The 21,124-nt window shown below is 39.7% G+C and overlaps 1 protein-coding gene across 4 annotated transcripts; it reads left to right on the top strand.

Moving 5' to 3' along the window:
- The first annotated feature begins 6,235 nt into the window (after positions 1–6,235).
- Positions 6,236–21,117, top strand: LOC109642955 (integrin alpha-6-like). 4 transcript variants are annotated; one of them, XM_069510734.1, is made up of 26 exons: positions 6,239–6,499; positions 11,673–11,800; positions 11,892–11,971; positions 12,879–13,140; positions 13,234–13,365; positions 13,480–13,693; positions 13,783–13,976; positions 14,105–14,193; positions 14,555–14,682; positions 14,764–14,853; positions 15,338–15,399; positions 15,517–15,674; positions 15,778–15,912; positions 16,027–16,145; positions 16,654–16,810; positions 16,934–17,017; positions 17,110–17,189; positions 17,359–17,436; positions 17,509–17,611; positions 17,731–17,898; positions 18,185–18,280; positions 18,388–18,498; positions 18,797–18,892; positions 19,460–19,585; positions 19,791–19,870; positions 20,387–21,117. In XM_069510734.1, the coding sequence occupies exons 1-25, from the start codon at positions 6,330–6,332 to the stop codon at positions 19,857–19,859; spliced, it is 3,129 nt and encodes a 1,042-aa protein (XP_069366835.1). In that variant the 5' UTR covers positions 6,239–6,329; the 3' UTR covers positions 19,860–19,870; positions 20,387–21,117. The 4 variants fall into 4 exon arrangements, with proteins under 4 accessions (XP_019963493.2, XP_019963485.2, XP_019963477.2 ...); XM_020107934.2 differs by lacking the exon at positions 19,791–19,870 and having other exon boundaries at positions 6,236–6,499; XM_020107926.2 differs by having other exon boundaries at positions 6,238–6,499; positions 13,234–13,693.
- The last annotated feature ends 7 nt before the right edge of the window (positions 21,118–21,124 follow it).

Below are 21,124 nucleotides of genomic sequence, written 5' to 3'. Positions count from 1 at the left end.
ACCTCTTGACTCTTTCATGCCTTTTGCCTTTTTTTATAACAGTGGAAATATTTTGGTTGGGTGATCTGGCACCATCAAGGCACAGATAAGATAAGCTCTCCATGCAGCCACTGGTTCCTGGGTGTATCTCTCAGCCTCTGTGCATCTTTTTGTTCCTTTTGACACCCTTCCTGCGTCTAAACAACCAAAGCAGACTGCCACAATAACAACGAGGGTGTACTGTGTGTGTGTGTGTGTGTCTGTGTTTGTGTGTGAGTGTGGTATGTATCGACGGAGGCAGCTCTGAAAGGTCTCAGATAAATAGTGTTTGTCTGTGTCTATTGTCTTCTGAGATTCAGACTCAAACTTTCACATAAACACACAGTGGATTCCACAGCCCTGCACACTGTGCTCTCAGTGAACCTGAGAAAAACCGGTTATACAGAAGCAACACCCTTTCAGCTGTGTGTGTGTGTGTGTGTGTGTGTGTGTGTGTGTGTGTGTGTGTGTGTGTGTGTGTGTGTGCGCAGGCCTCACTAGGAACTTGAAAGAGGAATGATCATGTTTCCTTTTCATTTTGTTTCCTATCCAATATCTAAATTTCTTTTTTCACTGTGGTGCAGAAAGGGAAGAGTGGAGGAATTTAACTAACAATCCTTGCAAGTTCGAAAGATTCCCCCCAGGATGTTCAAACTACTTAGAACAGTACAGATCGTGTGTGTGTGTGTATGTGGAGAGGTAAATGCATTTTAACTTATGAGACTATGCATCACAGAACATGACATTTTTATTTTGCTATATTTGAATGGTAACATTCTGGATATTTGGCTTTAGATTCCCTCAATTGTCTCAAAATAACAAAATATCTTTGCTGTTTCTGACTATATATACTTGAGGACTTCAGTAATGAAGATTTGATATCCTTACTTTAGATGTGTAAAGCCCTTACTAAAAAAACAACCAAAATAACAATAAGACTTGGACAAAAAGATTATATATGTATTACCCTTTAAAGCAACTGTACTAAATTAGCAGCTCTCTGAAGCTGGACTCAGGCACATGGCTGCTTTTGAACTAAATGTCTCACATGCAACAGACAATTTTAACATGCAGATGTTCTGCACTTATACTGTTTACCATGTTCACCATATCAGTTTAGCTAGTAAGCTTTATATAGCAGATGATTCCATTAGCATTAAATCCCAAGTACAGTTGAGGCTGTGTCATTAGATGTCTGTTAATAACAAGTACTATAAAAAGTACTGGACATATTCATATTGTGAACTGGTGATGGTACAAGATGGAAAGTTAAGGGATCCCCTAAGTGATTTCAATTCATCCTAAAGGGAAAATAATTTGTCAAATCAGACATGGTGAATAATAAAAAATAAAGACACAGCAATTAAAAAAATAGAGATATGAGATTATAGATTAGTATCTGGTTGTTTCAGCATGTCATTTGTCTTCGAGCTGCAGCTTTTACTTACTTTTCTTTTAATTGCTTTACTGGGGCAATTTGGACATTGTTACCTTTCTCAAAGAACTGGTAAAGTTATACTTACTTCCCTGTATGTTTTTTTCTGAGCCCTTCCAGAGACTGTTTCGTCACCTATGTTGTTATTCTGGTCAAAGTTGCCGCCTTTGCTCTTTTATAAGCTGAGACAAACATTTGTCTCCCACCTGAATCTGTCAGGAAGAAAAAAAACTGAGCAGAACAGATTGAAAGTGAACTTGAGGTTAGTTATCTTTCTGAAGCACACCTGGACCCACACATAACACTGGGGCCCTTCCCTTTACTGTTGCCATCTCATATAACATCCTCTGGCCAGAGCTGGGAGACACACACACACACACACACACACATTGCTCACTTAGGAGACAAATGCACAAAAGGTGGGGTTGCATGGTTGTTACAGCAGTACTGGACATGAAAAGACACCAATTACTTCTTATTGATTGTAATCAATACACTCATCAAGATGAGTGGATGATCTGTGACAGCTGTCATTGTGTGTGTGTCATTATGTTTTAAACATGAGAGTTCTACTAAGATGTATAGTGAATACAGTGACTTGGAGATTCTACATATGGGAATGTAAATTAGATGTCCGTCCCTACAACGTCATTTGCTAACTCTCTGTTTTACATTATAAACACAACATTCTCACCACCCTTGTTCAGTTTATTCTTTATATTCAAGTCAGGGACATCTCATAAAGTATAGTACCTAGTATAGTAATATAGTATAGTAAAATCCAGATTTTCAAAAGTATTACACTTTCACACAATGTAAAGAATGCATTCAAAACCATTCGAGCTGTAAATCTCTTATTGCTATTGTCTCAACATGTCCGTCATGCAGACGCAGTTGTGTGTTTTGCCATAATCACTTTGATCCCAGTTATGAGAAAGCAACACTTTTCAAAATGTCAGCCTGCTCCTTTGTATTCAAACTGAGAAGGCTGACAGTAACCTGAGAGGAGCTCAGTCAGCAGCTCTCATTCATCCTCCTCCTGCAGCATGCTGTTGTTCAACACGTTCTAGGTTTCAGCTGATTACTCTTTAAATACTAATTTCAGTCTATTACTGCACATCTAGTCTCTCTCATGTGTTATTTCTACCTAGCTACTTAATTAACTATAGGTTATGTTTTCATCAGTGTTTGTTTAATTTTATTTCTTGGCACAATCATGCAAAATTATCAAACCAATTTCCATGAGACTTGGTGGAAGAATGTGTTAAAGTGTTAGGAGAGAACCCATTAAACCTTTCTATGGATCCTGATCAGGGTCAGATCAGGATTTCTTTATTTTTGTCTAACATTGCGAGATAGGCTGTTGTTTGACATTTTATCTAAATTCCCAGAGAATAATTCTTGTATCTTGATGAAAACATTAGGCATGTTGAGGGGACTGATATTTCTGAGTGAAAATTCGTGCAGATCCAAGTAAAAATGTTTTATCTGTTGAATTTAAATCTGTATTCATAAGGGAAATGTTGGTCTTGGTGGAGGTATGCAGAGTGCCATTCTTGTTGTTTAAGATATATTCTATAGGTTTCCAGATGATCACTCTTTAAATACATATTTTATCACTGTACATACTGTTATTGTTCAGTATTCATTACTTAACTTATCGATCAAATGGAGCTTCCTTGCTAAAGTTTTCCACACCACTGCACTTCTAAAGGCTAAACGATGTGACATATTGAATCTTTAATATATTTATGTATTTACAGGCTTACTTAATCAATAGAGCTCAGAGAAAGTGCAACGCGCTGATATGTTGTGAAAGCTCTTGTACGGAGTTCAACATGATTGTGAAACTGATGTGAGAGTGTTTTATGAGTATCCTAAGGCTTCATGTTTCTTCAGTGTAATAAAGACACTCCCTACCAGTCAGCTCGCTGTGAACAAACACAGGGCTGTGGCTCGGGCGAGTTTGGGCACTGCATTTTCCTCATGCATGTGTGTCAGAGAAAATAGTTTTGACTGTCACTCCTCTTCTTTAGCACCCCAGGGAGGGTTTTTTCTCCCCTTATGTTGTAACACTGTACATGTTGTATACAGAGCAGATAGACAACTTATTTCTTAATTATTCTATCCTAATTCAAATCATTTACACCGTATACATGCCAATGTGATATTTTATTGGGACACTTTATTCTTATTTTGTTAAAGATTGAGTAAAATGTTAAATCATGAATGATTCATCGCTGACATCTCAGACACTCCCACTGTCTATTAAAGCCCTGCCTAAACTGGAATATATGTGTGTATTGTTTTATCTGTTGATCATTGTTTTATATTGCGCTATATGTTAATTTAATCTAACCATATGAACGTGTGATGGATGAATGTATATTAATGTTTTTTTATTGTGTTCCTTTATTGCAGACACAATTATTGATGTCCAAAGCTGATTGCCCACTTGGACAATGAAGTCTATTTAATCTTTATATGACTAAGTCTGATTCAGAGTTAGTCAGCAATGACTCATGTAAACTCACCAGTAATCTTCAGGCATGATCCATCCCCTGATCTATATCAAAATTTAAAGTGTTTTTCCCTAAACCATTCAGCATCCTTCCACCAAGTTTCAAGGAAATCTGTCTTGTAGATTTGACTTATTCATGCTTAAAAAATAGACAGACTGATGGACCTAAAAAAATATATTCATTATATGATGCTGGTTGATGTTAGTTGTGACGATTAACACCATCACCAGGGATGAATGAGAGCTGATAAGGCTGACAGGGTGAAACAGAGGGAGACCTGTGACTGCACGTCAGAGAGAGGAAGTGCCATGTGTCATCACACACACACAGCAATGCACAGGCCAAGGGCAAGCTAAGATAACACACACCAGGCTGCAAATCTTATCAGCGATAGAGCTGAATACTGTTACTGACCTATACTGTGATCATAAATCACTGCTGTGCCTTCAGCTGACTGCTGCTCGTACAAGCCACACACATGCAAAAAAGGAAACATGATTTAGGGATGCCTCTACTTTCTAGAAGGGCATTTTTATGAGATTATATTATCAACATTCTGCCAAACATGTGACTGACCAGGACAAAAGCAGTGGGTTTCCACATTTGTTAAGTCATGATCTAAAATAAAATCTAATAAAGATCAGGAGAAAGTCTCTGTTTCCTGTCCAAGTAATCTTGAAGCACAGAACCAATTCTATCCTGTGATATTTCCAGAGCCTGCTCATGAACCTTTAAGAAGATAACGGACCTGAATAAGCACCACATTCCTCCCTCTGCCCTTTTCCTTTTTTTGCAGCCATTATTTGTGCCTTTTCTACTGTTAGTGGGCAGTTCCCCTCTCCCTCTCGTCTGTCCTCTTTCTCTGCGTGCAGACAAAGCCTGCGTTGTCTGCTGAAATGCTGTGTTGCGGGGGACAAGCTTTGGGTCAGTGTCTCGTGGAATGCCTTGAAACCCATCTAGTGAGAGAGTTTGTTAATTGTGTGTCTGTGCCCAGGCTGCTCTCTGACTCCCCTCATGGCTCTTGTGACTCATTTAATGAGTCGTTACAGTTAGAGCGAGAATGCATGATGGATTGTCATTCTATTTTCTCATCACACCCGTTCCTTTGGTATAAATTTAAATCTTTATCTAATTCTCTTCCCATCTGTCATGATCATTGCGTTGCTATTGTTTCTTGGATTAAACAGCCATGTGCCAAGAGGGAATATTGGTATTTCTGACAAAAACACTGTATTGACGAACTGTTCCAGCATCTCCTCCTTCTCCTACGTCTCCCTTTTAACTAACTACAAGATGTTTCATGTCAGCAAACACAATTTACCGTTAGAGTGAGGATGTCACTTGTGCAAATATTCCCCCTCTTGTGGGACTTGGGACATGTATTGTTTACTCAAAGGAGTTCAACTGCAGGCTTTATTACAGAGTTACAGTACATGCCAGTGCATCCTCTTGCACCAATTTGTTTGGTCTGCAAATATGTTTTGACTGAACTTCAGGCCTCATTGACTTGGTATTTATCTGCAGGGACTGTTTTGCTGCAAACTAAGAACAGACTAAAGAGGTATTAAAGTATTTTTTCCCTATTTCTAACATGCATGGATAAAAAAAATAGGTGAAACAGAACTGCAAATGGACCAAACGGAAACATTTTTCATTGCTTTCACTAACAAACATCCGTGAGTTCTTTTCTCATTCATACTCCACCAGCTGCAAACAACTTTATATTTACACAAAAGCGAAATCACTGTTCTCAAAACAGATTCAAATCAAAATGATGGCAAATTTAACACATTTCTGCAGAAACCATATTGCAATATAAAGATAACTGTAGCAGAATATTCACAATAAAATATTCATCAATAATAATCATTCCAAACACACACACAGCTGATGAAAAAGATGCTCCGTTGTTAAATTTATATAGATACATATAAGTTCAACTTCATAGTACATAAAGCTTGTGATTGATGTGTATATTTATGCATACATTTAACTTGATTTAATCACATCATTCGTGTTATTTTATTAATGAACACCAACTCAGCATGATATAATTATTTTGAAATATGATTCATTATATTGAATAAAGTGACATGGAAATGTAATATTTCATTAAAATACATAAAGTCACTGTTTTACAAATCTTTTGGTGTAACGCAGACCTCAGTGTGTGTGTGTGTGTGTGTGTGTGTGTGTGTGTGTGTGGGTGTGGGTGTGTGTGTGTGGAAGGGGCGGTGAAAGTGCAGTGGAACACAGTAAACCCAGTGAGAAACAACTCAGTAGCACTCTGCACCTCTTCCAGTAAGGACTCACCTTTCACCACCTCCAGGGAACTATTCTTTTACCTATGCATCATGGAGCTCACCTGTGGACTGTGGCTGCCCGTCCTCCTCATGGGATTTGGGCGAATGTGGGCTTTCAACCTGGACACCGAAAACGTCCAGCGGAAGAGCGGGGATCCGGGCAGCCTGTTCGGCTTCTCCCTCGCCATGCACCAGCAGCTCGTACCAAGTGATAAGAGAATGTAAGAGGAGTTGAAGCCATTTGTCTGTTTGTGCGTCGTCCCAAGCATTACATTTTTGGGAGACACGCCACTAATGTCTTTAAAATAACTCCAGTAAGCGTGTCATTAAAATGTCACAGTGGGTAGATTGTAAATGTTTATTATGGGCTGTTAAAGCTGCAACATGACGACAATAACACATTTAAACACGTTTTAGAAGGAAGAGTGCATGAGAAAATGCCACAGGTATGTCACAGGTGAAAGCAGGAACGTTTCTTCTCACAAAATCTCTCCTGCTTTGAGTTTAGTCATTGACCTTAACCTTGTTAATATTGCTCAACTTTTCATTGGACCTCCACAGCAGGTTTTTTTTCCCACAGGGGCACAGTATCTCCTTTAAACAGTGTTTATAAGTAAGATCCAGTCCAGGCATTTGTGTCCAAAACAGTTCCCTGAATCATTGTTGGCATTTTTATGGGCAGTGGCTCACAGGGGCTTGTCATGCTGCATAAAGGCCCAGTGCCATCAAGTGGTCACTGGTCTGACAAAGCCTAAATATTAACTAACCTGAGATCAAAGGAGGCACATTCTTTCAACTGGGAAGCTGCCAAATCAGCCAGCCAGAGATACGTTTGTGTTTGATTGTACATTAGATAGTTTTGAGACTCCGTGATCACTGGTGGAGGAAGTATTCAGATCCTTTAAAAGTACTCTGTAAAAAGCCATACATTTACAAATATTACCAAAGTAAATACAAAACTATGAAATGCACTTAGACTATCAAAGGCTGACAAAGCAAATACAGATGCTGTAGAGTGTAATAAGAATTTCAGTCTTACAGATGGTAGAGATAGAGTTCCACTGCTTACTGTGTCCTAATGCTGGGTTGAACAATTTGATATGAAGCATTAAGTGCTACAGGTTCATCATATTTTCTATATGTAAAATCATATTGAATTAAGTACACTAAGTTTAAATTTAACTTTCAGTTAAATGTATCAGAGTAATAGGTCAAATATCTATCTTTAGTATGGGTAGAAAATCAAATACTTTGGTCATGAACAAACACCTCAAATATGTTATTAACTGTAGTTCTTGAGTAAATGTACAATATTATACCACTGTCTGTAGAAATGCACAAGATGCTATTTCTTAGATTATGTCATTAAAAATATCTAACAGTACCAGCAGGGCAAATTGCTTCCTCTTGGTCATGATCAGTTAGTTTTGCTGCTATTAACCAACATATTTACAAAATAAAATATCAAGGTTTTCTGTCTCGTAATTAGTCAAGTGGACGAAGTGAAACAAGTAGTCATTTGTACAGTATTTGTTTAACTAATAGCTAAAGGTCACAGGCGGTGTGTTTGCTCACTGAAAGATAATCTGGACTATGATTTTTCAAAGAAATATAGGTACTTTATTATGTCGGCTGTGGCATTGAGGAATTGTGATGGCATTTTCAACTATTTTATAAGATTCTATTGATTAAACTATTTAGTTAGTCAGTTAATAGAGAAAATAATCAATAGTTTGCTAATGAAAAAAATTGGCTTATTCTTGTGAGTTGTAATCACAGACAGGATTTAAGATGATATATTTGAGATGATAATGTAGATAAAAAAATATTCTACATTGCAATTCCACATTTTTAAACAAGTTTTTCAATATAATATTCAATCAGTGTAAAACGTATAATGTGTGTGTTACATTATAATACAGGTTTGAATGTGTGTGTGCATGCAGGGAGGCGTGTTGGTTTTGCAAGTGGCTGCCATAACAGAAGAGGAATGTGCTCTTACTGTGGAGTGGCATTGGTGTGAATGCACATGCGTTCATGTGCTGCCAGTATTTGTGTGTGTGTGTGTGTGTGTGTGAGTGTGTGTGTGCACGTCTGTGCTTATTTGGTGTGTTTTAATGGTGCTGATGCATGCTGTGGCTGAGCAGTGAAGTGTCTTGCCTTGTCGGTCAATTGAAAGAATGTCAGAAAGCTCACTGTGCTGCTTAATATATAAATATATCTAAGAGTCACAATCTCTCTTGAGCTATGCCAACTTTAATCCAGACATATTGAAAAGATATCTTCAGCTGTCTTCTATGCACAACAGGGAGAAGCGATACATGTACCTGCAGGAGAAGGCAGGAGCTGATGGGATCATGTATATGCATGTATGTGTGTGTATGTGTGTGTATGAGTGTGTGTGTGTGTAGCATTCCACAGTCAGTCATAATTACCAGATGGAGCAGTCTATAATAAAATCAAGAGGGTGAAGTGAAAAGTGAGAGTTCAGAGAAGTTAAAGGGCTTTGCCCGAGTGGGGGAAAGTGTTTGTGTGTGTGCGTGTGGTAAGAACAGTAAAGAATACAAAGACACCTGAAGAGAAACGAGAAAGCAAGACATGTCTGCATGTAGACAACTAATGCCAAAGTCATGCTGTGTCTAGAATACAGAAATTATAGAATGCAGAAGAAATGCTCAGCTGTATGATTGTATATGGTCAATATAGATGTAGAGGTTCAGGTTAGTTAAGGGTATCCAGCATCAAAGAGAGAAAGAGAGAGAAGGAGCTGAAGAAAAAAAAAAGGTGAAGGCTGAAAGAATGCTGAAAGGAACATAAATCAGTTTTACATCTGGGCACTCAATATGAGACGTTATTCAATCAGCCTGGCAGACTGACGGAGGGAGAGGTAACACATGGCATGAACCTCGGGATCTGCAACCCATTTAGAGTTGGAAGTTGATCAGGTGCTACCGGCTGGTGCTAAGCAATGGGCTAAAAAAACACACCTCTCTCACTGGGATTCCTCTGTTATGGTCCCTGTGAGCTGGGAGAGCCTGCCAGTGTGACCGAGTGCCACTGCCACTATGTGTGTGTCATTGCACACACACAAACATACAACATGCAGCAGATCAACCTCATCACAGTGACACTGACACATCATGTCAGTGCTTCAGTCTGTGGTGTCAGAAAACAATAATAGTACTGATGAGTATAGTATTAAAGATGAAGAGTGTCCACTTGGCTTAGCCCTTAAATAAGTTTTATTAGGAGTTAAATAATAATAAATTATTATATGTGAAATATAATAATACAAAAGCAACTTCTGTACATTTCTTCTGTTTCAATGATACATATAATTTTAATATTATGCATTATTTCACCATCACATTATTACCTTATGTTTTTCTTGTTAATTAGTAGGATTTTGTAAAAACTAGCGGACAGATAACCATGAAACTTGGTGAACGTACTGTCTATGGTTTAGGTCAGGACAGAAGCCATAACATTTTGGTGTGTCCAGATCAGGGTCTTGCAAGATAGGGTGTTGTATTATAATTTTTGTCGATTCCTCAGAGAAAAATCCATGGAAAACAATCACGTTTAAGAGACTGATATTTATGAGTGTTTGTAATTTGGTGCAGATCCAAATAGAAATCCAGATCTGGTGAATTGAAATGTAGTTTTACAAGGGCACTGTTGGGCCTTGACGTTCTAGTCGATTATCTTTCTTTCTTCAAGACTCTGAATGATTTTAACTATGTGACTATGTTGTACAAGTAGGACCCATACATTATCATCCTCCTCCAACCAGCAGACACACTCGGACATAAGCTCTCAATTTATTTCTCATTCAAGCTACAAGATAGAGTGTACCAGGGACCCCCTCATGTACCTCCCTTGGAATAATTTCACTCAACCTACTTTTTTTTTACACTTTCTTAGTTATGTGAATGAGCAAAACAAGCGGGAAAATATTTGACATTTATTCAACTATATTTTCACCATGTAAATACAGAACACCAATACATCATGATGATTCTAATGGATCAATCTGGAAACCCCTTTTCCCAGAACTCTTTACTTCTATTCTCCAAACGTCCTGTGTCCCTGAAGATAACATGAGCGGAGATGTGCCCCTCCGGCATTAGCTGTTAGTCACAAATCCTTTGTTTGAGGTGTTGACTTATTAGAATCAGACTCATCAGATTGACAGACAAGCACATGCCCTAACAGTTTCTCTTGGTGTGAAAACATGTTGTGTGTGTACGTAGAGTTCAGATTCAAAGTGTCAGTGTCTTTCTCTCGCCTTGTAAAAAAACAGGAGAGGACACTAAATGGGTGGGATGACTTCACAAATGATGGAGTTCTGGTTTTTGAAACCTGGCCAAAACCAATCCAGTGGTTGAAGTAGGGTAAACAGTGTATATTTGTCCCTCATGCAGCAGGAATGTGCTTCTATTGTGATGACTTCTTTTACTGCAGTGTGTTGTAGAAAAAGTAAAAAAAGTATGTCACATGAAGAGAGTTTTATTGTCCTCTGCTAATTCCCATCCTGCCTCCTGAAGTCAGTGTTCACGTTGATTTACAACTTTGCAAAAAGTCAGCTCTGTAGTTTGAAACCTCCTCCCATGTGCACTCAGTGTTTTGCGGTGATGACTGTGGAGGTCTGCAGTGAAAACATGCTGATCGCATTGTGGCCACGGCTCTTTGCTGTGACTGTACAGTCAGTATGTGAACTCCCCACACATGGTGACCTGATAATGCTTCAAATGTGCTCCTGTTGAAAAAAGGTTTGCTTAGTGTCATCTGGTGAAGATCGTGTGCTGCACAACCCTAACTCTGCAGTGAGATCCTGGGGCATGTGTGTGTGTTTGTGTGAGTGACCAATTCTTCACTGTAAACCTCCACAAAGCATCATTTTGAAGGATGATATCCTTGACTTTTTTTATTTACTCTGTAGGAATCACTGGGAACTGAATGCCACTCTCCAAGGTTGGGGTGTGGCATTTGCCCTTGGCCCACAAAGGCAGCCTGTGTGTGTGTGTGTGTGTGTGTGTGTGTGTGTGTGTGTGTGTGTGTGTGCGCGCAGAGAAAGAGATAGAAAGCCTGCTTCAATCAGGCCCAGCAGGCATCTGAAAGGGGTCTTTGACTCAGCTGGACCATGAGGACACGGAACATCAGTTTGGCGGCGGATGTGTGTGTTTGTGAGTGTGTGAATATGGTGCTGTGTCACACAGTAGACTGGAATTTATTATAATATTAATGTTCATGTGGAAGAAATGCCAGAGCGCTCCTCGTTCTGAATCCCAGATAACAGAAGAGTATTACTGCCTGAGCCTGTTTTACAATGTGCATTTGATTGAGCTGCATATAGTGTGTGGCTTAATAGATATATGTATGTGTGTGTCACAGGCTGCTGGTTGGCGCCCCAAGAGCGAAAGCCATAAAAGGTCAAACAGCCAAAGTGACAGGAGGACTGTACAACTGTGACATGAGCTCCAGCTCTACCAGCTGCGTCAGAGTGATCTTTGATAATGATGGTGAGTTGATCTGTTTGGTGATTTGAGACAGTTTATGTCTCACCATGATTTGAGTCACAGTATCTTCTCTGTGTTTCCTATGTCTGTGAAGAGGATCCAAAAAAAGAGAGCAAAGAGAACCAGTGGATGGGAGTGACAGTCAACAGTCAGGGGCCAGGAGGGAAGATTGTGGTATGGCTGTCTGTCACTGTATCGCAGCATGAACAACAACAACAGATTCAAGAGACTTTATTGTCTTATTGAACAGTACAACGGGCGTGGCACCACAAATTAAATTTTCACTGTGCTCGTCCTTCGTTGACACAAGAGTAAATAAGAAAGTGAGATTAAACACGAAAATATGAATTAAACATAAAAATAAAATACAAATAAAGGTCTACTAAGTAGTTTAGTAGTTTACGCGATTACGCGTTTTTTACACTATTCAAAACAATCTATCTAAAATACTCAAATACATTTATATACACACATCTGTTATATAATGGACATCCTTATTGAGTTCCCTTGATTAAACATTTTTATTATTTCAAAGTTATTTAAGATTCAATTTGACTAGAACAAAGAACAAAATGATGCATAAACATTTACATTTTTCAATTTAATGAAAAGCTGCAGCCATTAAAGTTTATCTTGGATTGAAACAAATCTGTTGAATAATTGATGTGATAATGGATAACGACCATTAAAGCCTCAGCTGGGGACTGGTTTACTGTTTATTATTCTGTTCATTATTTGTTAGCCTGTGAAATCTCTGAATATGTACATAACAATTTCCAAGAACATCAGGAACATCAGCTATAGACAATTTATATTTAATCCTATAGGAATATTTCTATATCTGTTTGGACAAAGAACATGACATGCCAGTGGCAGCAAAAGTTTGTGTTATTTTGTTTTTGTGTTAACATTTTGTAAACTCATAAACTAATTTATCATATTCTTCAACTTGTTTGTTCTTCCTTTCAGTGACACTATCTGTTCTAATAAATCAATGAAAAATGGTTGAGACATCAAACTTTTTTTGTTCCACTAAACACCACAACTCATTCTTATCACTGTGTCTGTGTTTCCCTGGTAGACCTGTGCCCATCGCTACCAGCGCCGGAATAATGTGGGCTCATTAATTGAAGCTCGTGACATTATTGGTCGCTGCTACGTGCTGAGTCAGAACTTGAAAATCGATCCATCGACGAGTGAAGATGGAGGTGGTTGGCAATTTTGTGACAGCCGGCCCAGAGGACATGAGAGTTTCGGCTCCTGCCAGCAAGGCCTCTCTGCCAGATTCGATAAGGAATACCACTACCTCATCTTTGGGGCTCCAGGAGCATACAACTGGAAAGGTAGTCTAGTATGTGTGTATATGTGTATGTCAAAATCTATCCCAAATCAAATCCATTCCATCTCATTACGTTGTCTCTGCTCCTCTCTTTAAGGCGTGGTACGCTTGGAACAAAAAAACGACACCCTAATAGAGATGGGCATATATGAGGATGGTCCATTTGAGGTGGGAGACGAGAGAGAAAAGAACGCCGACCTGGTCCCTGCCCCTCCCAACAGCTACCTGGGTAAAATGCTCAATTCTCATGAGGCTCCAGTTGTTCCATTTTCACAAAGAAGCATATTCAAGCACCTGTTTGTCCTTTTATGTAAGCAAGCGTTCCTTTGTCTCTTTCTCTCAGGCTTCTCTCTGGACTCGGGCATGAATTTAATCAAGAAGAATGTGCTGACAGTAGTGGCAGGAGCTCCTCGGGCGAACCACAGCGGGGCAGTGGTGCTGCTGAAGAAAGGCGAGGAATCGCAAAACATATTGCTGGAAGAGTACACCCTGGAAGGGGAGGGGCTTGCGTCATCTTTTGGCTATGATCTGACTGTGCTGGATCTCAACGGGGACAGGTGAGAGACGGAGGGCGATATGTGTGCGTGGCTTTAAAAGTGCCATTTTCACTGTATCCTCACAGACATTTTTTGCTGTTGTGAATTAGCTGGCAGGACATAGTTGTGGGAGCACCCCAGTACTTCGAGAAGGACGGAGAAATCGGTGGAGCCGTTTACGTCTACATCAACAAAGGAGGACAATGGAACACAGTCAAACCGACCAGAATAAACGGACCTATAGACTCCATGTTTGGCATCGCTGTGGAAAATCTGGGAGACATAAATATGGATGGTTACCATGGTGAGACTGCAGCACCTGTAGATATGCATCCTACTGTCCTGCAGACCTTTCATTACATTCCTTTGTGACTGAAATACTTGTACCTTTAGAGCCACACTGAAAAGCACTGTTGTGCATCTTTGTGACAGATTTTGCAGTGGGAGCTCCTTATGAGGACGAAGGGTTAGGGAAGGTTCACATCTACAGTGGATCAGCTACAGGACACAAACCTGCGCAGGTATTTAAGACATTTTCTTTTTGTGAGGTTGAAAAACTGTCAGTTTTAAGAAATATTTGAAGATTTTGAGAATAATGTCATAATATTACAAGAGCTAAGTTGTAATATTAAGAGAATACATTTGATATTCAATTTTTCTTTTGCGAGAATAAGATAAAAACATTTTTTAGGAAATAAGTAGCAAGGAAAACCTGTGCCTTTATTTTCAAAATCTGACTTTCTCTCTTAAGTGGCCCTAATAGTCTGTCGTATCAAACGCTAAAAGCCTCATACAACAATAGTTTTGGCAAAAATTCTTTCCAGAATAATATAGGTTTATACTTTGTTCTCACTTACAGAATGTGTGTTTCTCTTGCTGTAGGTGCTGGAGGGCCAGCCTTTAGGTGTGAGGCTGTTTGGCTACTCTTTGGCAGGCAACATGGACCTGGATAAGAACTCCTACCCCGACCTGGCCGTTGGATCCCTCTCCGACTCTGTCTTTGTGTTCAAGTGAGTCAACTGATGTGTTAATCTGATCGTGTGTCACTCATAGTGTTCACTGAGATGCTCATTGAGTTTTGGTCCTCCCAGATCCCGGCCAGTTATTAACATCAAGAAAGAAATCAAGTTCACGCCAAAGGAAATCGACCTCACCAAAAAGAACTGTGCCAGTGGCTTTTGGTAAGTGTACACTGTTATCAAACATATTCATTGTTTTAAATGTGATGTTTAACGTCTAATCATAAAGTGGAACCATCATTTGTTTAACTCAGTCTTTTTATGCCTCTGCGCCAGTAACAGCCAGTGGCCAGAGGTGTGATGTATGTGGTCTGCCCCATTCTTGTGAGCACAATATCTCTTGGATGCCTGGATGGAATTTTTTTAAATATGTTCCAAACTTTTAGTTTGTCTCAAAGATGAACTGATTAGATTTTGGTCAAAGTTCAAGGTCACTGTGAGGTTTTGCCTTGTGAATGCAATATCTCAAGAACACTTCCAGGGAATCCATGTACATTTGGCACAAATGAACAGTTTTCACTTGGACTCAAAGATAAACATATTAGATTTCATTGGTCAAAAGTCACAATGACCTCATGAGTTTGGAATAAAATGTAGACTGACATTTAGTACTGATGTGTCTGATTGATAATCACTGTGTTTCCAGCTTGGACATTGAGGCCTGCTTCACTTACACTGCCAACCCCAAGAGCTACGCTCCCAAACTGGGTAAGCTGAGCAACATTCTTCTTCATTAAACCTCAGCTTCATTTTATTAACTTAAAATTGTCTTTTTTCATTGCTCGTACTCTTCTCAAACTAACTAACTTATTCTGTTCCATCTAGTGGTGGCGTACAATATGCAGGCGGATGCTGACCAAAGGAAGAAAGGTCTCAGTTCCAGAGCGACCTTCCTCGGGTCTACCTCCTCTGAAAACATAGGGACCGTTGCCTTGAACAGCAAAGGAGCAAAAGAGTGCATTAAACGTCAGCTTGTCATTCAGGTAGTCACTCTCTCAAGTCATCAAAGTCTCCATTCACTCCTGAGGACCGTGGCATTGTGGGTGGTGTTTAATGCTGCATGTGGTGTTGTCTGTCATCACACAGGAAAACATTCGAGACAAGCTGCAGGGGATCCCCATCCAGGTGTCTGTGGACATCCAGAACACCAAACGTAAACGCAGGCAGAGCACAGGTCCTCTACCCCCTGTTCTAGACAGTCAGGAGCCAGGTCTATCAGTGGTGGGTATACGCACGACACTGTGTGTATGAACTTATTATTGATAGATCTCTTTGACATTGTATCGTGGCAGATGTTCCCTCTGACCCGGTTTTATCTTTAACATGTGTTTATAGGTGAATTTTCGGAAGGAGGGTTGTGGCAGCGACAATGTTTGCCAGAGCAACCTGCAGGTGCAGTATCGCTACGGCAGCATTAAGAGTGACAACGTCAAGGAATTTGTTCCATTAAAACTGTAAGAGGGTACACACACACACAAACACACACACACAAAGGCACCGGTTCCTAGTATCTACTGGACAGAATCACAACTACCAAACCGAATAACAATGCAGATGTTGATGTTGATTCGTTCATTTCTGTGTTTTGTACTTTCAGTAGGTGCCCTGCTTACAGGCAATATGTACATTACCGCATGTGCCTAGTTAACAATACACTTTTCTTCACCGCAGTAAATGAAAAATAGGAAAACTTGGATTGTTTATTTCATTGTTATGTATTTTGTTTTTATAAGCAAAGGTTAGGTACCATATCACTGTCCCACCCCTGGAAACTTTTAATTAGTGTTTAATTATTGTGAGCTGGTTTTATTTAATGACATTTTGTGAAGAGCTTTGCACTTGTTTGTATTTGTATATTTAAATTAGATATACTTTAAACTTTTAGAGTTATTATATTAAATTTCAATACTATACATACTATGTGAAGATTCATACATGTGCATAAATTCTGTGTGTTTAAAGGGACCTTGGCGTGCCCCAGATTTCACTTGGTAATCAGAATTACATCGCCTTGGAGGTCAAAGTGACAAATCTCAATGGAGATGATGCATATGAAGCACATTTGGTGGCTTCCTTCCCGCGCTCCATGACCTACTCTACTCACCATTTTACAACTAATGTGAGTCTTTCTTTCTCTGACGATCTTACACACAGACACACAGACACACACACACACACACACACACACACACACACACACACACACACACACACACTGACTAGGACCTGTTCTCACTTTCAGGAGAAGCAAATCACCTGCAGTGCCAATAAAGAAGGTTCCAATTTGGATTGTGAGCTTGGAAACCCTTTAAAAAAGGACTCAGAGGTGAGTCCTGTTTTCTTCCTCTGCAAAAGTGTCATTGTTAACACATTGTTAACACATTGTTAAAATCGCATATGTTTTGGTTGTGCATATAGAAGACCATCTACATTATTTTGGGCACATCCGGCATCTCTCCCAACACTACTGATCTGGAGATTGATCTTCAGCTAAATACGTAAGTATATGTAAACTTGTAATCCTGCAGCACAAACTGCAAAATAACATGGATTACACTTCTTGGATAGTTAGGTGACTTAAGCTCAGGCATTAATGCACTGTAACTAATTATGTGTTGACATTTGCATTGTCTGTGTGTAACCTGTGTGTAACATATGATCCAATAGCACAAGCGACCAGCAGAAAATAGCTCCTGTCAAAGCAAAGGCAAAGGTGGCCATCATGTTGCAGCTGACGCTATCAGGGTAAAACACACACACACAAAACACACAAGTATGCACAATCTCATGCCACTAACTGCATCTCTGTCCCTCCAGACAAATCCAGCCATCTCAGGTCTACTATACAGGAAAGGTCAAAGATGCAGCGGCCATGAAGACTGAAAGTGATGTAGGCAGTGCCATCAAACATCAGTTCAGAGTGAGTGCAGTTATCCACCTGATCAGACTTCTCCTCTAAAGCAGTCTACATGTGCTTTAGTTCAATAATTGATACTTCATCCACTGAGACAGGACACTTGCTCTTGACTTGTTTTACAGATAATCAACTTGGGAAAGCGCTTGACGAATTTTGGCAGTGCCACCCTTATCATCAGGTGGCCAAAGCTAACTACGGATGGCAATTTGCTGCTCTACCTGATGGACATCACCTCCACAGGAGTGGAGAATCTGTGCTCTCCTAAAGATGTGATCAACAATCTGAGCCTGGTCAGTAAGAGCATCGCATTCACATGATGGTCACTCGAAGAGAATATGTGATGTTTCTTGGCATGTGGTGGAAGAAGTAGACTGAAGCTGTTTTCTGACATGAAAGTTTGCCTTTCATATATGAAGAGCTCAGCAGGAGATGGTTTGTATACAACAAAAGAAAAACACCATCCTGCGCATTCAGGCGAGGCGTCTGAGTAGAGCACGCAGGAGGCAGGACATGATGCATGAACTCAACAGCAGGGATCGCTTGTTTTTGTTAGTAATAGCTGAATTTTGCTTTAAGGAACCAAGTAGCAACAGGAATAGAAGATCAGCAGGAAACTCCAAGGGAAGTGATGAAGGCGTGATTTCCCGTTATGAAAAGAAAACACGATCTGTGGTAAACACACACAACCAAGTTCTATTCTTTTGCTTTTATATATTTTAAGTGCATTTGCAACCAGTAGTAGAGGAATCAAGTGTTGACTTTGTCTTCTTTGTTGATAGTCCTGTGACAGTGGGGCACAATGTGTGACCATAAAGTGCCCCCTGCAGGGCCTGGACAGTAATGCAGTCATCACTTTTCACTCTCGCCTTTGGAACAGCACCTTCATCAAGGTAACTGTGTTTTTTCTCAAATATATTCTAACTCTATCACACTGTGACAATCAGCTTCACTGTGGAGAATATGTATTTATAGTATTCTAATAATTAAGTATTCCAATGTCTTTTTTTCTCCTTATTTGCTTCTATTGTTTCTGTTAGTTATTTCAGTCCTAAAGGAATCTAATTGAATGTGAATGTAACCAGTTCGAAATAGAGCAGTATTAAGTGTGAAAAACACAAACGCGATGACAGATTTGAGTGTGTTCTTTTATTCTTCCCATCTAAACTTGAATCTGTTTTTTGTGTTCAGGAATATCCCCAGTATCATCATGTGGAGGTGATAGTGAAGGCCTCGCTGCACATTGACAGCTCAAAGAACACATTTGTGTCAAACGCTGAAACTGAGGTAAATAAACACAAAGAAAGATTTCTGTGACTCTGTGCTAGTGACAGCCAGTGGCCAAAGGCTTTAGGTTTTTGTTTTGTCCATCCATCTCATTCTTGTGGCCATATCTCAAGAACGCCTTGAGGGAATTTATACAAACTTGATCTTACGTATGAACTGATTTGTATTCATTTTGTGATCAAAGGTCAAGGTCACTGTGACCTCACAAATGTATTTTTTGCATTGTGAACGTGTAATCTCAAGAACACGTTGAGAGAATCCTTTAAAAATGCTACAAATGGTCACTTAGACTCAAAGAGTAACTGATTCGATTTCAGTGTTCAAAACTGAAACTGAACGGTAATTTGTAATTAGCTTTATAGTATGTGACTATCCTGGACCAAGAAGGGGACGTGATTATTTACTGCATCAGATGCAGGTTTATACAACAGGTCTTCAGTGCAGGTGCTGTTGTTGGAGACAAGGAGGTCAGCTGGTGGATGATGTATAGACAATAAAGAGACGTTTTAAAACATAGAGAGTTTGATCCTAAAAAGCGACGCTTTGCCACTACACTGTGTTTCCCAGGCAAAACTGACGGTGTTCCCAGAGATGCGTGCAGCGCAACATGGAAGAGTGCCATGGTGGATCATATTGCTGTCGATCCTCTTTGGCCTGCTGCTGCTGGGCCTCTTGGCTTTCCTTCTCTGGAAGGTAAGACTGAAGGATACAGCACCAGGATACACCCACTGCCCCAAGCTACTGAACACACTTACAGTACATCTGCTTTATTTTAATATCACGTATAATGTTTATAGATTGTTTTACTTCTAGTTAAGTCTGTAAAGCAGCATTTACAAAACGATAAGTATACATCAAAGCCATTTCACACAACTTCTAACGATTTCCCTCTCTTCAGTGTGGAGTCTTTGGAAAAAAGAATAAAGAGGAGCCACCAGAAAAAGAGACACTGACGTCAAATGCATAAAAACAGAGAGGGTAAAATAACATGGCCTGCCATGTATGAGTGAAACTTCTCTTCTTGCTCCTTTTTTGCTACAAAAGCACTTCTACTCTGGTATTAGACGAGAGGTGTGGGCAACCCTAACGGTGGCAGGAATGCTATTCCAACATCTGACCTTTTTTACACATGATTGTATGTGTGGATCATTACAGTTTACCTGCATGGCCAGGGGAGGTGATGGCTGATGGGGTGTTCTGAGGAATAGGGGGCTGCTCTGCATCTATTTGATTTTCTCCTCTATTTCCAGTTTAATTTTTTGGGGCTATTGCACGTCACTTGGTCCTGAAGGTTTCTTTTTCTCTCCATTCAAAACCAGGGGCATCACAAAATATGTCTTCTTTAAGGAGTGCAGACAGCATTCTGCAAATCTTAAACATTCACAGCATCTTTGCTCTTAAATATCTCACCGATCTCTTTTGCCTTCTGTGTTTTTTTTAAATATCTTTTTCTCACACAAAACATTGACTTAGTTTTCCCTCTCTTGCCCGCAGTGCGGCTTTTTTAATCGTGCCAAATATGAAGACAGAGTCCCCAGTTACAACGCAGTTCGGATCAAACGGGAGGAGAGAAACATTAATGCTGGAAATGGTAATTGGGAGAACCTGGAGAAGAAGCCATGGATGACGACCTGGCACAACAGCCAATGACATTTTTACTCAGATCACACAGATCCTCCGATGCTTACAGATAAACTACCAATTCCATTGATTTTTTTCTGTCTTTGTAGAGCTCGGACTGTAAGTAAAGAAACATTTTTTTTAAAACAAAAAGAAAAAAAAAACTTTAAGAACTAAGTACTTGATCAAACATTCTGCTTCAGAGAGATTTTATGAGTCACTGGACGGAGAGAGGCAGTGTGGGTTCTGCAGTGCGAGCGTTTCCACAGTTTTTGTACATTTTTAAAAATGTTTTGCAGAATTGTGTGTATTTATTCTTTGTTGTTGCTACGTGTTCTTCTGGCCAAAGAGTCATTCAGTGCTTACACAGGTGACTGTCAACTACATTGCATCCACCCCAGGCATTTTTTAAACTCATGTCTACGGAGTATCTTGGTGTCAATTTTTTTGTATGTTGTGCTCAAGGTGCCTCAGGTTGTAAATTAACTTTAAACTCATCCACAGTTTTCAAATACACGGTTTGTAAAGTTACTTTTAAGCCTCTGCAGAACTTACTGGCTCTATAGCAGAAAGGAGGTGGGCGCAAAATAAAACCTTTTTTCATATCCATTT

The sequence above is a fragment of the Paralichthys olivaceus genome, chromosome 16, assembly GCF_024713975.1.
Source record: "Paralichthys olivaceus isolate ysfri-2021 chromosome 16, ASM2471397v2, whole genome shotgun sequence".
Taxonomy (NCBI): domain Eukaryota; kingdom Metazoa; phylum Chordata; class Actinopteri; order Pleuronectiformes; family Paralichthyidae; genus Paralichthys; species Paralichthys olivaceus.
The sequence above is the reverse complement of the archived record's forward strand: the minus strand, read 5'-3'. Positions and strand labels throughout refer to the sequence as shown.

Excerpts from the sequence above, each read along its gene's own strand:
- LOC109642955 (XM_020107918.2), top strand. The coding sequence starts at position 6,330 with ATGGAGCTCACCTGTGGACTGTGGCTGCCCGTCCTCCTCATGGGATTT. Across the intron at positions 15,400-15,516 it reads GAGCTACGCTCCCAAACTGG|TGGTGGCGTACAATATGCAG; the intron begins GTAAGCTGAGCA and ends TGTTCCATCTAG. Across the intron at positions 17,190-17,358 it reads ATTGATCTTCAGCTAAATAC|CACAAGCGACCAGCAGAAAA; the intron begins GTAAGTATATGT and ends ATGATCCAATAG.